Source organism: Crocuta crocuta, unplaced genomic scaffold (genome assembly GCF_008692635.1).
Source record: "Crocuta crocuta isolate KB4526 unplaced genomic scaffold, BGI_CrCroc_1.0 scaffold50, whole genome shotgun sequence".
Classification (NCBI taxonomy): domain Eukaryota; kingdom Metazoa; phylum Chordata; class Mammalia; order Carnivora; family Hyaenidae; genus Crocuta; species Crocuta crocuta.
The window spans coordinates 7,505,940-7,518,208 of NW_027527428.1; the positions used below are offsets into that span (position 1 = coordinate 7,505,940).

At 68.2% G+C, this 12,269-nt stretch overlaps 1 protein-coding gene across 1 annotated transcript in view; it reads left to right on the forward strand.

Moving 5' to 3' along the window:
• The window catches only part of ASPSCR1 (ASPSCR1 tether for SLC2A4, UBX domain containing), a 23,737-nt gene that overhangs the window by 10,390 nt on the left and 1,078 nt on the right, over positions 1 to 12,269 (forward strand). Inside the window, 8 exon segments of the mRNA XM_077755690.1 lie at positions 556 to 629; positions 976 to 1,296; positions 1,298 to 1,352; positions 7,385 to 7,524; positions 7,649 to 7,730; positions 8,042 to 8,108; positions 8,824 to 8,886; positions 9,388 to 9,440. Coding sequence (XP_077611816.1) covers positions 556 to 629; positions 976 to 1,296; positions 1,298 to 1,352; positions 7,385 to 7,524; positions 7,649 to 7,730; positions 8,042 to 8,108; positions 8,824 to 8,886; positions 9,388 to 9,440 — 855 coding nt within the window.

Sequence of the window (12,269 nt, forward strand, 5' to 3'; positions counted from 1 at the left end):
CCGCCCGCCCGGGGCGGGGGCGCCCTCCTGCTGCCCAGTCCCCTGCCTCACAGGGGCTTTTTGTTTTGACCCTGGCCAAGCGCCCTCTTCTGGCCCGGGGTGGCCACTGTCCCCAAGGGGCCCTGGGAGGGCACTGGTGTTTGTTTATCCCAGTTTGAGGTCCCCCGACACAGGGCCGTGAAGGGCGGGGTCCCAGCGCTGTTAGTGCGAGGGACCTGGTGGGACGCATCCTCCCTCAGAGGAGACCGACCACGGGACCCCGGGCACCTGGGCCTGGATCGAGGCCGTCGGGGCGGCCCACGGAGGTGGGCAGCGGACCCGACGTGGCTGACTCGGGCCCGAGCCCTGCCTGCCCAGGCCTCAGACCAGCGAGCAGGTGCTCGGGTGCAGGTTGGGGTGCGGGGGTCTGGCCGGGAGCCCCCGCAGTGCCCTGCTCAGGCCGAGGGTGCTGGTGTGAGGAGGCCTAGGCGGTGGGGCGCACGGCGCCTGTGTCTGGGCGGCCAGGAGGGGAGCGCTGTCAGCGGGGCGTCGCAGGATGCCGTTTCCTCCTCGCAGGTGACCGGCAGAGCCTCCTTGCAGAGCACGACGCTGAAGTCTCTCGGCCTCACCGGGGGCAGCGCCATCATCAGGTCGGGGGGCCTAGGCTTGTTCACTGGAAAAACAGGGTCTGAGAGAAAACGTGGGAAAGTGAAAGAGAAAATGTGCCCCACTTTGGTCTTCTCCCCTTGACCTGAGGCCATTGCCTGACGGCTTGTCCGGTCCCGGGGGCCTGGGGGGCTTGGTGCCGCGGGAAGTGGCGTGGCGCGGTGTCCGGCCAGCGTGGCGGCTCCTGGATGGCGAGCAGGGCGGGAGCTGCGGAAGGTGCTGAGCCTGGTTCAGTCCTTGGCAGAGGGCGGCCCGCGGGGCCGTGATGAGCCCCAGGAGGGAGAGCGCTCTGTGTGGAATTTCACTTGCTTTCTGGGCCCGCACCCCCAGGTTCGCCATGAAGGGATGCGAGCAGGAGCCTGGGGCTTCCTGGGCCAAGACCCCACGGAGCCCAGCCCCCTCCCTGTCTGCCGAGCAGGCCCCCGGCGGCCCTCCGCTCCCGCTGAATACCGTGGGGCTCAGCCAGGGTGACGCGAGCCCCCAGGACGAAGAGGGCATCTCCGGGGCCGGCCGCACGGACGCCCAAGCGAAGCAGGCGAAGGAGCCCGCCCCTGCCGCCGCCCGCTTTGTTCCTTTCTCGGGCGGGGGCCGGCGACTGGGGGGCCCGTCGGGGTCTGCCAGATCTCTGACATCCCCCTCGGCCAACCTGCCTANCCAAGCCGAAGAAGTCGAGGCCCGGCCAGGAGCCCCAGTCAGAGCCCGAGCCGGTAAGGAGCCTCGGGGCCGCGGGCGGGTGGGCGCCGGCTCGGCTCGTCTGGGAAGCCACGGTTTTGGTTGTGTTTGGCCTTAAGTTAATTTCGCTGAGGCCCCGTTTTAATGTTCAGTCTGATGGGTTTGGACCGACTCGTGCTCCTGGGACTCTGTCACAGTCAGGAGACCCACCTGCCTGGTCGCCTCTCCGTCCGCGTGCAGGCTTCCGACACTCCCGCCCAGCGTGCCTGGGCGCCCTCGCCCTGGGCCCCATCTCTGCCTGGCTGCGGCTCGCAGGTGGCCCCCTCGGCCTGCCGCTGCTCGTGGGGGTGCGGGGCGGGCCTGCCTTCTCCGGCGTGTCCGGCGGGGTTCGGGCTGAGCCCCTGCTGAGCTGTCCTTGCGTTGCGGGGACCCATCTGGCTCTGATGACGTGCGTCCCTTTTAGCTTCACTGTTGGGGAGAGTGAGCACGTTAGGAGAGGGCTGGCACCCGTAGCTCGCGGGCAGAGCACCCTGGGGGTGTTGTGGGGCCCTGGCGCACCCACCTGCCTTCCTGTCTCTTCTGGGGTCCTTGTCATTCTCCCAGGCCGCGTCCTGGGGAGGGGGAGGGGCCGGGCGGCTGGGACTTGCGCTCCCGCTCCCTGGGTGAGCCACGCTTGGTGTGTCCTTGCTGAGCGGACGGGGGCCGAGCCAGTCCTGAGGCTCGTGCATGTCCTTCCGGAGTGGTGGTGGTGGTGCCCCGGCCCTGGCGCTGGTATCTGGGCCGTGTTAGGAACCAGTACGCCGTCCCCGCTCTCCTGGCCTTTGTGACCAGGCTCTGGCCAGAAGCAGGCCTGTGGAGGGGGTGGTGAGCCCATCCTGGGGTTCTGACTCCCTCTGGGCTTGCTCTTCTGGGGATCTCTGGGTTTGGGAGCTGGACTCTGGGGCCAGGGCGAGCTGTCTCTTTCTGCTACCCCGAAGCCCCAGAGGACTGGTGAGTGGGGCTGTGGACAGCTGGCTTGGCCCAGGCATGCCCTGGGCCGGTGGGGGGTGAGGGGGGCCTGTGCTTTCCTGTAGGGTGACTGGGCACAGGATCGCAGTGTACCCCCAAGCACTGGACCTGGGGCCCCAGGCAGGAGGGGTCCCAGGGAGGGTCCGCCTGGCCGCCAGCAGCGTGTGCCTTTGATCTGGGGGCCCAGCAGCTGGTTGATTGTGGAGCGTCCCCCACCGCGTGCCCGCCCGGCTCGTGCCTCCTGTCACTAACAGCCCCACACCCGGAGGGCTGGCCGGCCACGTGGTGTCTGCTTTGTGTCCCTTCTCAGCCCTGGGGGGGAGGGAAGAAGGGAACAAAACAGAACTTTTGGGGGAACTTCAAAGGTACACTTTGGTAATCAAAACGAGTTTCCAAGTTTTCCGTCAGTGTTTTGCCTGCGTGTGGTTTTGGATTTAAATAAAGAGTCAGAAGAGACCGGATAAAATACAGGCAGGTCCTCGGCTGAGAGCTGGGGTGGTTTACAGACCCGGGCGGCTCTTGCCTTTGATGTCAGAACATTAATTATTAGAAGGTAGTTTTACTGGCCATCAGAGCCGCACTCGGGAGAGGCTGGGGCTGCCCGGCGGCCCCTGGCCTGGCCTTTGAAGTCCTTCCGCCGGCCCAGGAGGGCGCCCCACAGCCCCGAGCGCGGCTGGGCCGCAATCCCAGCAGGCGCCCCCCCACCCCCCAGCCGGTACTGGGGTCTCTGATCAAAGGCCCCATGCCCTGGGCAGGGCAGGCAGCTGGCCACAGTCTTCCCTCGCCCGTCTCCCGGCCCTCAGAGACGGACCTGGGGCTTCCTTGCTACTTCCTACCTGCGTCTCCAGGCAGCTGTCTGGCCTCTGGCCGGCCCTGCCCCCAGCCTTATAGGCAGGTTGAGCGAGAGCCGGTGGGCCTGGGGGCTGCGGCGGGCCCTCCTCCTCTCGTGCGGGGGCACCTCTCTTAGCATCCCTCTCCCCCCGAGCACACCCCACTGTCCCCCGCATGTGGGTCCAGGGCGTGGATCGAACCTGAATCAGGTGGATGCAGTCGGTGCTTTTGGCAACCTCCGGGCTCCAGCGGCTGCCCCGGGGTCCCCGCTGTCCGGGGCGCAGCCGCAGCCTTAACGGGAATGCTTCTGAGGTTGGTCGGCAGATAGGTCAGTAGCCTGGAACGTGCTGGCCGAGTCGTGCGGCAGTTTTGAAGGCTGGCGGTGGGCAAGTGCCCTCCAGCCATCTCTGCCACAGCTATGAATTTGGGGGAGAGATGCCCAGCCTTGGAACTGTGGTGGGGAATGGAAACACGGGGTGCCCTGGTCCCCAGAGCTGCTTGGGCAGGGCCAGGCAGCCCTCTGTGGAGGGGCCTGGGGGCTTCATCTGCAGACCCCCATCCTGATTGGACCCGAGGGGCGTGCTCCGTGGGACCCTCCCTGGTCCTTTGGCGTGGGTGCCTGCCCCCCGCGGCCTGCTGACCTCGGGCCGCGTGTCCTCCCAGGGACAGCTGCCAGCTGGTGGGGGAGGGCCCCCTGCACCGCACCTCACGATTGTGTATCTCAGTACTTTGGGGGCTCGTGCGCCTCGTTCACAGGGACGAGCCTGGCCACGCCACGGGCATGTGGGGGCCTCGGCCCGTCCCCCCGTTTCCTGTGCTCAGGGTGGGCGGCCCGGGGAGGCACCGCCCGGCCCGCGGCCTCTGGTGTTCTCGGTGGTTCCCGCGTGCAGCCCCGTGGGGACCGGGCCCGGCCTCGCGCTGGCTCAGCGCTGCGGAGGGCGGGGGTGCCGGCTCTGTGGGTGCCTCGGGAGGTTTGGCCCGCGGCCCCATGTACGGATTCATTTAAGCTCCAAGCCTCAAGGGGAGACGCTTCACATTCCCCCTGACCAGAGACCATTGTCGGAGGACAGTCTGGGCCAGGAGCGGGGAGAAAAACAAGAGCCCTCGCGGGAAAGCTGGAAAATCTGGGGTTGAGGTCACCCCCAAATAGTTTTTACATTTTTTTTCTGTGTGTCATCACGTCTCGGAAAATTACTGTCAAGAAAACGGACCCTCAGCAGCGGCAAGGCCGCTTCCGACAGGAGGGGACCCGTGTGCGTGGCGGCCGCTCCGCCACTGTAGGGGCATTTGCTGGAGGGTGGCGCCCGGCCCCTGGCCCTCCTCGCCGGGTGCCGGCTGGGCCTTCCGCTGCGCTGAGCCTGGCATGGGGCGGGGGTGGGGGGGGTGGGCAAGGCCCCCTCGGTCTCCTCTGCAGCCTCCCTCACACGACCCGTCCTGGTGAGGCAGGGCGCTTTCCGAGGGCCGGCCGCAGCCGATGGGCGGTCACTGCGTCCCCAGCTCCGTGTGGCCTGGGCGCCGAGCCTGCACCACCAGCTGTGCAGGCAGCTCTGTGTCCGCTGGCCTGTCCTTGTCCTTTCCCTGACGCCCTCTTCTCCGTAGGGCCCTGGGTGGAGACCAGGACTTACAGTCTGCTGGGAGCTGCTCCCCTGTCGTTCTGCCCAGTCCCCCCAGGTGCTCCCTGGATGAGGGGTAGGGGTGTGGGAGACGGGCAGGGCCTTGAGCCCATGACATCGGCAACCAGCACCTTTGCGGGGGTGACCCCGCCCCCGTGATGTCACGCTCTCTGGAGCCGCTGTCCTCTGCGTGGGCCCCCTGGCGGCCTCTGGAGCTGACCTGGAGGTTTAGGCCCTGAAGGCCAGCCCTCAGCGGTGCCGAGGAGGTTCAGGACTCCATTGTTCCCAGCCCCGGAGCCCGGGGCCCCAGCCAGCGCCTGGGCGCCTGCCGCCCTGTGCTGGAGGCCAGGGAGCCGCAGCCCGTCCTGCTTGTGCAGCGCGCGTTCTCCCTGAGGACGTCTCGTCTTAGCTGCGCTCTCCGTCCAGGATCATAGCCGTCAACCCGCCCCGGACGGGAGCCGCGGGAGTAACTGCCGGGACCAGGGAGCAGCAGAGGAGGGCGGCCTGCTGGCCGAGCGGCGGGCGTGAGCGGGACGGGGGCTCAGCCTGGAGTCTGCCCGGCTCTGGGCTCCCAGCCCCACTGCGCCTCCCGCTCCCCACCGGCTCCTCCCGTCCGCGGGGGAGCTGCTCTCCTGGGGAGGCCAAGGGGGGGTATCGGGAGGCCCCCCGGCTTCTCCCTCCAGCATTTGGCAGCGGGATGGAACTTTGGTCTGTTCTCGCGGGCCAGGGCCTCCTGGGCCGGGACGCGGTGGCCGCCCTGAGACTCGGGAGGCCTGGGTGGGGCCCAGCTTTCGGCTTCTGTCAGGCTTCTGCTTGACACATAGGTTTCCGATGCAGAGTGAGACGCCGCGGGAGAGAAGGAACCAAGAGTAAATCCAACACCGAGAGGGATTTTTTGGTTTTATTTTCTGACCCAAAGTTCCTGAGTGGCACAAAGCCAGTGGCTGGTGTCCCGTGTCCCCCATTCTGGGACCGGTCTCAGGAGCTCGCCATGGGCCTTGGGGTTATCAGCGCTGCCCCAGGCTGTGCCCGGGGGGTGCCCAGGCGGAGGGTGAGGCCCCAGCAGGCAGGGCTCCCCCGGACTGGCCTCTCCAGCCGGGTCTGAGTGCCCGGACTCCGGTCAGTGCCCTGGACTGCTGGATGCTCCGGCCGACTCGCATGCCCGTGGCTGGGTCCTCCGAGGGAGAGACCGCGACATGGTGGCCTTCGAGCTGCTCATTAGCCTGCAGGCTTCGTGCTCGAGTGCCTGGGGGCCTGGCGCTCGTGCCTGGCGGTTCCTGGCTCAGGCGCACCCGCGTCCTGCCCTCGCTTCCCCCGACACCCTGCCCCAGGCGCCCAGGCCAGCTCTCGGCCCTTCTGGAATGCAGGCGCCGTGGCTGTGGGGGGCAGCCTGGCGCCTGGCATCTTGTTATAAAAAGCTCTGGTGTAGACTGCCCACAGTAGCTCAGGATCCTGCGGCTTCTAAGGGGCAGCCCCCAGGGGCCTCGGCCAGCCACCTACGTACGGGCCCTGCTACCCAGGCTCCAGCCAGCCCGCGTGGCGGCTCTGCCCTGGCGCCTCGAGGTCAGAGGCACTTCCTGGTGAGAGCCCACCTCCCTCAGCCGTATCCTGAGGTGCGGCGCAGCTGGGCTCTTGCTGGACCCGAGACCTGCCCGGGCGGACCGCCCTCAGGGGCGGCTGCGAAGTTAGCCCTGGAGACACCTGGCAGGTGCGCCCTCGATTGGCCTGAGCGTGGCCGTCCCCGGGGCGGGCTGGGCCGTGAGCAAGGCTCTCGGGAGGGACCGCTGGGGGGTGTGCGCTCAGAGCCTGCCAAGCCCGTGCCTCGGTGTGGAGAAGGGGGGAGGCTCTCCCATTGGAGGCAGGGGCAGGGGGCAGAGGGCAGCCTCCTGGGCTGGAACGCACGCGCCCTGGCCAGGCCCAGCTCCAAGACTGCCTTGGCGCCGGGAGGGGTCACACTGGCAATTACCCATCCAGAGGCGCCTCGAGCCAAGCGAGCCCTATCATGGCTGCTGCCAATTAGGAGCGATGCTGTCCCTTTCTGCGCCCCCCGGGTGATCAGAGGGTGGGCTGGGCTGCTCCCCTGGGGAGGGGAGGTGGGGTCAGCCCAGCCATGTGGCCAGTGGCTGGCAGGTTTTTGCCAAACCTCTAATTTGGGGGCTGTTGCTTCCCCTGCCCTCCTGTGGAGCCCCCGATGTGGCCTCAACTAGGCGCCGCTCTGAGTTTACCCTCTGATTGGGGGACCCTGATAAGTGGCAGCTCCCTAGGACTCTTGGGGGTGGGGCTCCCACGGAGACAGGAGGTGAGCAGAGTAGCTACTAAGGGAGCCTGTCACCCCAGCCCCTGAGCCCCCCAGCAGGGAAGGTGTCTGCCTGGCCTGGCTGAGCTGAGACCCCAGGGCCGCGCCCTGCTGGTGAGCGAGGGCCCCTGTGGCGGTGCTGCTGAGCAGGAGGAGGGGGGCACGGGAGGGGGGGTCTCCAGTCCTGGCCGCGAGCCGACAGGTGGGGCCAGTGAGGGTACGGGCTCGGCTCCGGCTGTGAGGCTGGGTGACCCCGGCCCGTGGAGTCAGGAGCCCGGCTCCAGGGACCCTGCATCAGCTTCTTCCTCTGCCCACCCAGCCTGTGGATCGGGACCCTGTGGTGTGCCACCCGGACCTGGGGGAGCTGCTCCAGGCCTGGCCTGCGGAGCTGCCGGACGAGTTCTTCGAGGTGACCGTGGACGACGTGAGGAGGCGCCTGGCCCAGCTCAGGAGCGAGCGGTGGGTGTGTCCCAGCCGTGGCAGAGCCTCCTGGTCCCATGGAGCCTGGGTGGGTGTGGGGGGGCTTCTACTCTGGCTGGCCAGGGAGCCCCCCCCGACCTTCACACACTCCCACCCCCTGCAGGAAGCGGCTGGAGGAAGCGCCCTTAGTGACCAAGGCCTTCAGGGAGGCCCAGATGAGGGAGAAGCTGGAGCGGTACCCCAAGGTGCACCGGGGGGCCAACGGGGAGGGTGTCCGACCACGCTGCTGTCTGTGGTCACCTGCGTGGCATTGGAGGCTTGTGCGGCTGTGGTTCATAACCAGTGGGCCCTGTTTGTGATGAAAACAAACGCGCGTGGTGATACTTGGCGGTCCCCGCATGCAGCCCACGGTACAGTGCGCTGAGGCCGCAGGTCTGGCCAGTAGTGTGCTGGGGGCCGGGTGCCTCCTGGCCCTGGTCAGGGACCGGCCATCATGGGCCGGGGGTGCAGGCGACGGGGGCCGTTCTTTCTGACCAGTTGCCGTGTCCTGGCCCAGGTGGTCCTGAGGGTCCTGTTCCCTGACCGCTACATCCTGCAGGGCTTCTTTCGCCCGAATGAGACAGGTTAGTGGCCCAGCCGGGCGTCTGGGAGGCTGGGGGCGCTCGAGCCCCCTCTGGCTTCCTTCCAGGCCGAGGGACTGTGGCTGCCTGGCCTCTGGGGGAGACGGGCGTTTCTGGGTGGTTGGTTCTGTCTGTGGGGTAGCCTGTGAGCTTACCGGGTGTGTGCGGGGTGGGCACAGGGCCGGGGGCCCAGCTCCTGTCGGATGCTTCCCAGGCCAGCCTGGTAGTGCACCTCTTCAGGGCACAGGTGTGACGGAGGAGCACCCAGAGGAACGGGGGGCCCCCTCACGCGGGGTCTCTGGCTTGGGGCTGGGGCTGCAGCTCAGCTGGAAGGAAGGTGTCTGTGTTGCCAGTTCTGAATGAGGTCGTTGGTGAGGGCGGCAGGCAGGCCCCCACGGCCCCGGGTGCTGTGTCACCACGCCTTTGTGCCCGGGGCCGCCGTGGGGCAGGGCTCGGGATGGGTGGTGGGCAGGGTGGGAGGTAAAGGGAGGGACGCTCCCGCAGCAGGGTGGGGACCTGGCCAGGCCGAGAGTCTCCGAGTGCTGGGGAGGGAACACACTTGGCTTTCACCTCTGGGTGGAGCAGGCCCCAGGGTGCCCGGGCCTACGGGGTGTCGGGGGGCTCTGTGCAGAAATGGGACGCGGCCCGGCCCATCCCAGAATGGGGCCCGTGCCCGTCCCGTGGGGCCTCCCGGCTCATCCCATCCTCCTTCCTCCAGTGGGGGATCTGCGGGACTTCGTGCGAAGCCACTTGGGGAACCCTGAGCTGCCGTTCGATCTGTGTGAGTCTCCTGAGCCCCGGTGACCCCAGATCCGTCCCAGCCGGGGTTGGAGCGGCCTTTCCTCTAGAAAGCAGCATCGTGGGGTGGCTGGTCGTGTGGCAGCTGCCCACTGTGTGAGCCCCACTGGTGTCTGAGGACAAGTCCGGGAGAGGGGGAGGGGAGGGAGGTCTGGCTTTTGCCCCACCTCAGGGCCCCTGCACCCCTGCCCAGCCCCCTCTCCCGGGCTGCTGGCCTCCCCTCCCAAGGGCATCTGGGTAGGGAGGGGTCAGACCACTGGGCTAAGCCGGGGGCTGTGTGGGGCTGGGGCTTCTTGTAGGGGGTCCTGCCTCAGGTCACCCCCCCCCAAGCCCCTTGCCCGGGTTGTAGAGCAGAGAGGCAGGCAGAGGGCTGCAAGCTGAGGGAGCTCCTTGGAGATACCCCCTAAGGCCTGTCCTCCTGTGGGGGCGCAGGAATGGGCAGGGGGCTAGGTGGTCCGTGGCCCAGATGCTTATTTTTTCACAGTCATCACTCCTCCCAAAACCGTCCTGGATGACCACACGCTGACCCTCTTTCAGGTACCAGCGTCCTGGCGGGGATGTGGGGGCCCAGGGGTGCAGGTGTGGCCGGGCTGGCTCTGTAGATGGAGAGGGGGGGACCAGAGGGGGCTGAGAGCCTCCAAAGCTGGTGCTGGGCCTTTCCAGCCTCCCCCGCTTCCTGCCCTGGCGGGGACGGGCCTGCCCGGCTGGCTGCCAGCCCTCCGGAGCCTGCAGGCTGCGAAGCGTCCTGCCCTGGGGTCTGCGCGAGAAGGGGCTGGGGTGCGGGTCGAGCCCCCTGGGGTGGCAGCTGTATAGCCAGCGTGGCACCAGGCTGCAGGGGCTGCTTCCCTACCCCCCCCCGCCCCCCCCGGCCAGGAGACGGAGTGCTGGCAGGGTGGGCGGTCGTCCCGCTAGCTGGTGTCTGCTCGGGCCCTCCCCTCCCCGAGGCCCCCAGAGCTCCCGAAGGTGAGGTGAGCAGTGTTGATCTGTGTCCTGCCGGGCTGCCTTCCAGAGCCGGGAGGAATGTCCCGTCCCTTTGCCCCTGGGAGAGTAGCCTGGGGCCTCCGCAGCCCTCTAGCCTAATGGTTTCCTCTTCAAAGTCTTCTCAGATATTTAATTAGTAACAGAGGCCAGCCCTTGTTAAGTGCCTGGCAGACCCTGCCGAGGTCTGAGTCGGGGCGAGGGGGTCTGCTTGCTGCCTGGGGCCGCCACCTTTGTGGGGGAGACTGCATGGCCAGAAGCTCACGGGGGAAAGCAGTCAGGGCAAAGTCAGGGCGGGCAGGAGCAGGGAGGTGCGCCCCCCCCCCAGCTCCCCGTTCTCAGTCCCCGGGAGCCCCCGAGGCTCTGGGCCTCTTCCTTCATCCCACCCTCCCGCCTTCTCCCCTTCCTTGCTGGCCAGCATGTTGATAAACATTGAATTTAGGAGATGCTTTGGAACGGGAGGGGGGTGACCAGCACCCGGTCCCGCGCCCCCCTCGTGCCCCGATTAGGAGCCCTGGGGTGCTGCCCGTCCTGCCCGAGCGGCCTGGCTCCTGGTGACACCCTGCCCCTGCTACCAGCAGCTGTCTCCCTTCATCTGTCAACTCAGCCTGGAGCTGCGGGGGCCTCTGCGCGGGGTGGCGTCCCCGCCCGCCCGCCGTCAGGGAGCTGGCCGGGCTTGGGGAAGGAAGCCTTCCTCCCTCGTGTGGGTGAGCGGGCGCGGGCGCGGAAGCCGCCGGCTTTCCTGTCCCTGGCAGGGCTGTGCTCCGGCTGCTGGCTGCCTGGGAGGCTGCGGGGGGCACTCCCAAGCTCTAGAGAGTGGCAGCTTGGGGCAGGTGAGAGGGATGGTGGCCCAGCTGCCCCTTTTGGCCACTGGGCCAGGAGACTGAGTGCTGGGTGAGGTGGGGCTGAGGCCGAGGCCCCGGAGGATGGGGGCGGGGCTGCGGTTGGCGGGCACGGGCGCCCCCGGTGCCCGTTAGATGGGTTTCCTTCAGTGCTGGTGCCACCCTGGGCCCCTGCCCCCCGCCTCGCTTAGGGCCCCGGTGGCAGCCTTAGCCGGTCCTGCAGACTGCCGTGAGCTGCGTAGACCTCGGGCTGAACGGGGGTGGAGACTCCTGCTGGTCACAGCTGCCTTCTGCGCTGTCCCTTCATCCTTTACTCGACTGGGATCCCAGAGATGCAAGCAAGCGAGTGGGGTCCTTCTGGTGGGTGCTGGGTGGGGAGGCAGGGAAGCTGGGTTCGAGAGGAGCTGCCCCCAGGGCCCTGGAGGGCTCCCAGCTGGGAGACGGGCCTCAAGGCTTTCTCCGCAGCTCCCGGCTGTCCTGCCAGGCAGGTTGGGGCTGTGCTGAGAGCGGGCCCTGCGCCTGGGGGGTCAGCCGAGTCAGGGTCCAGCCAGGCTAGGGCTCCTGGGGAAGCCTCCCTCTCCCCGCCCCCGGCTTCTGTGCCTCCAGGGCCCTGGGCGCCCCCTGCCCGCCCCACAGGCAGTGCCAGTGAATGAGGCTTTGATCCGGGTGTCCTGACAGGGTGATGGGCTTTCACATCAGCCCTGTCTTCGTTCGGCCTTGGCCTCAGTGTCCCCAGGCTTGGCTTTTGAAGCTCCCTCCCAGAGAACAGAGGGGGCGTGCCCAGCTGGTGGCTGCCCCTTCCACTGGGGGCTGAGGACAGGAACCCTCTGGCCAGCTTTGGGGCTTGTAGCCACGGTCCTCAGGTGCAGAGGCAGGAGCGGTGGGCTGCGGGGCCCATCCCTGTCCACCCCTCCCCCTTGTGGCAGGAGCCTCAGCAGAGGCGGTTCCTGGGCTCCCAGGTTGCGGGGCGCCCAGTTCAGTGCCCTCCCTGCAGCCTGGGCCCCCCAGTGGCTGGCCCCCTCGTCCCTTCCAGGCCACTGCCCAGTGTGGAGTCAGGGACCTGGAGCCTGGGCTCTGAGCTCTGGCCCACTTGCAAAGGTAGCTGATCCAGCACCTGCCCGCCCAGGACTTTCAAAGCACCTTGGCTCCAAGAGCCCCCACTCCCCACGCCTGGGCCTGGGCCGGCTGAGGGGCCCCGCCCCGCAGGTATGGGGGCTCCCCTCGGCCTGATGGCAGCCCACCTGGCTGGTGTGCAGACCCCCGCGCTCCCGGCTCCCTGAACAGCATTGCCCATTCTCTTCCTCCACAGAGCCCGCCCCCCAGTCCTGTGTGTCCGTTTTCATCTCTGACCTGTCGGCCTCCTGCAGGCTCCGCTGAGGGTGGGGGTTCCAGGCCTGTCCCCCTGGGGCATCAGGAATGCCAAGGGCACGTGCTGCGAGAGCGTCCTGCGCGCTCGGCTGGTGCTCCTGGAGGGACCCCTGTGGCCTCACAGCCCGCCCGGCTCGCGCTGGGGGTGGGGGCCTGGTGGGGGGGGGGGAGCGCAGTG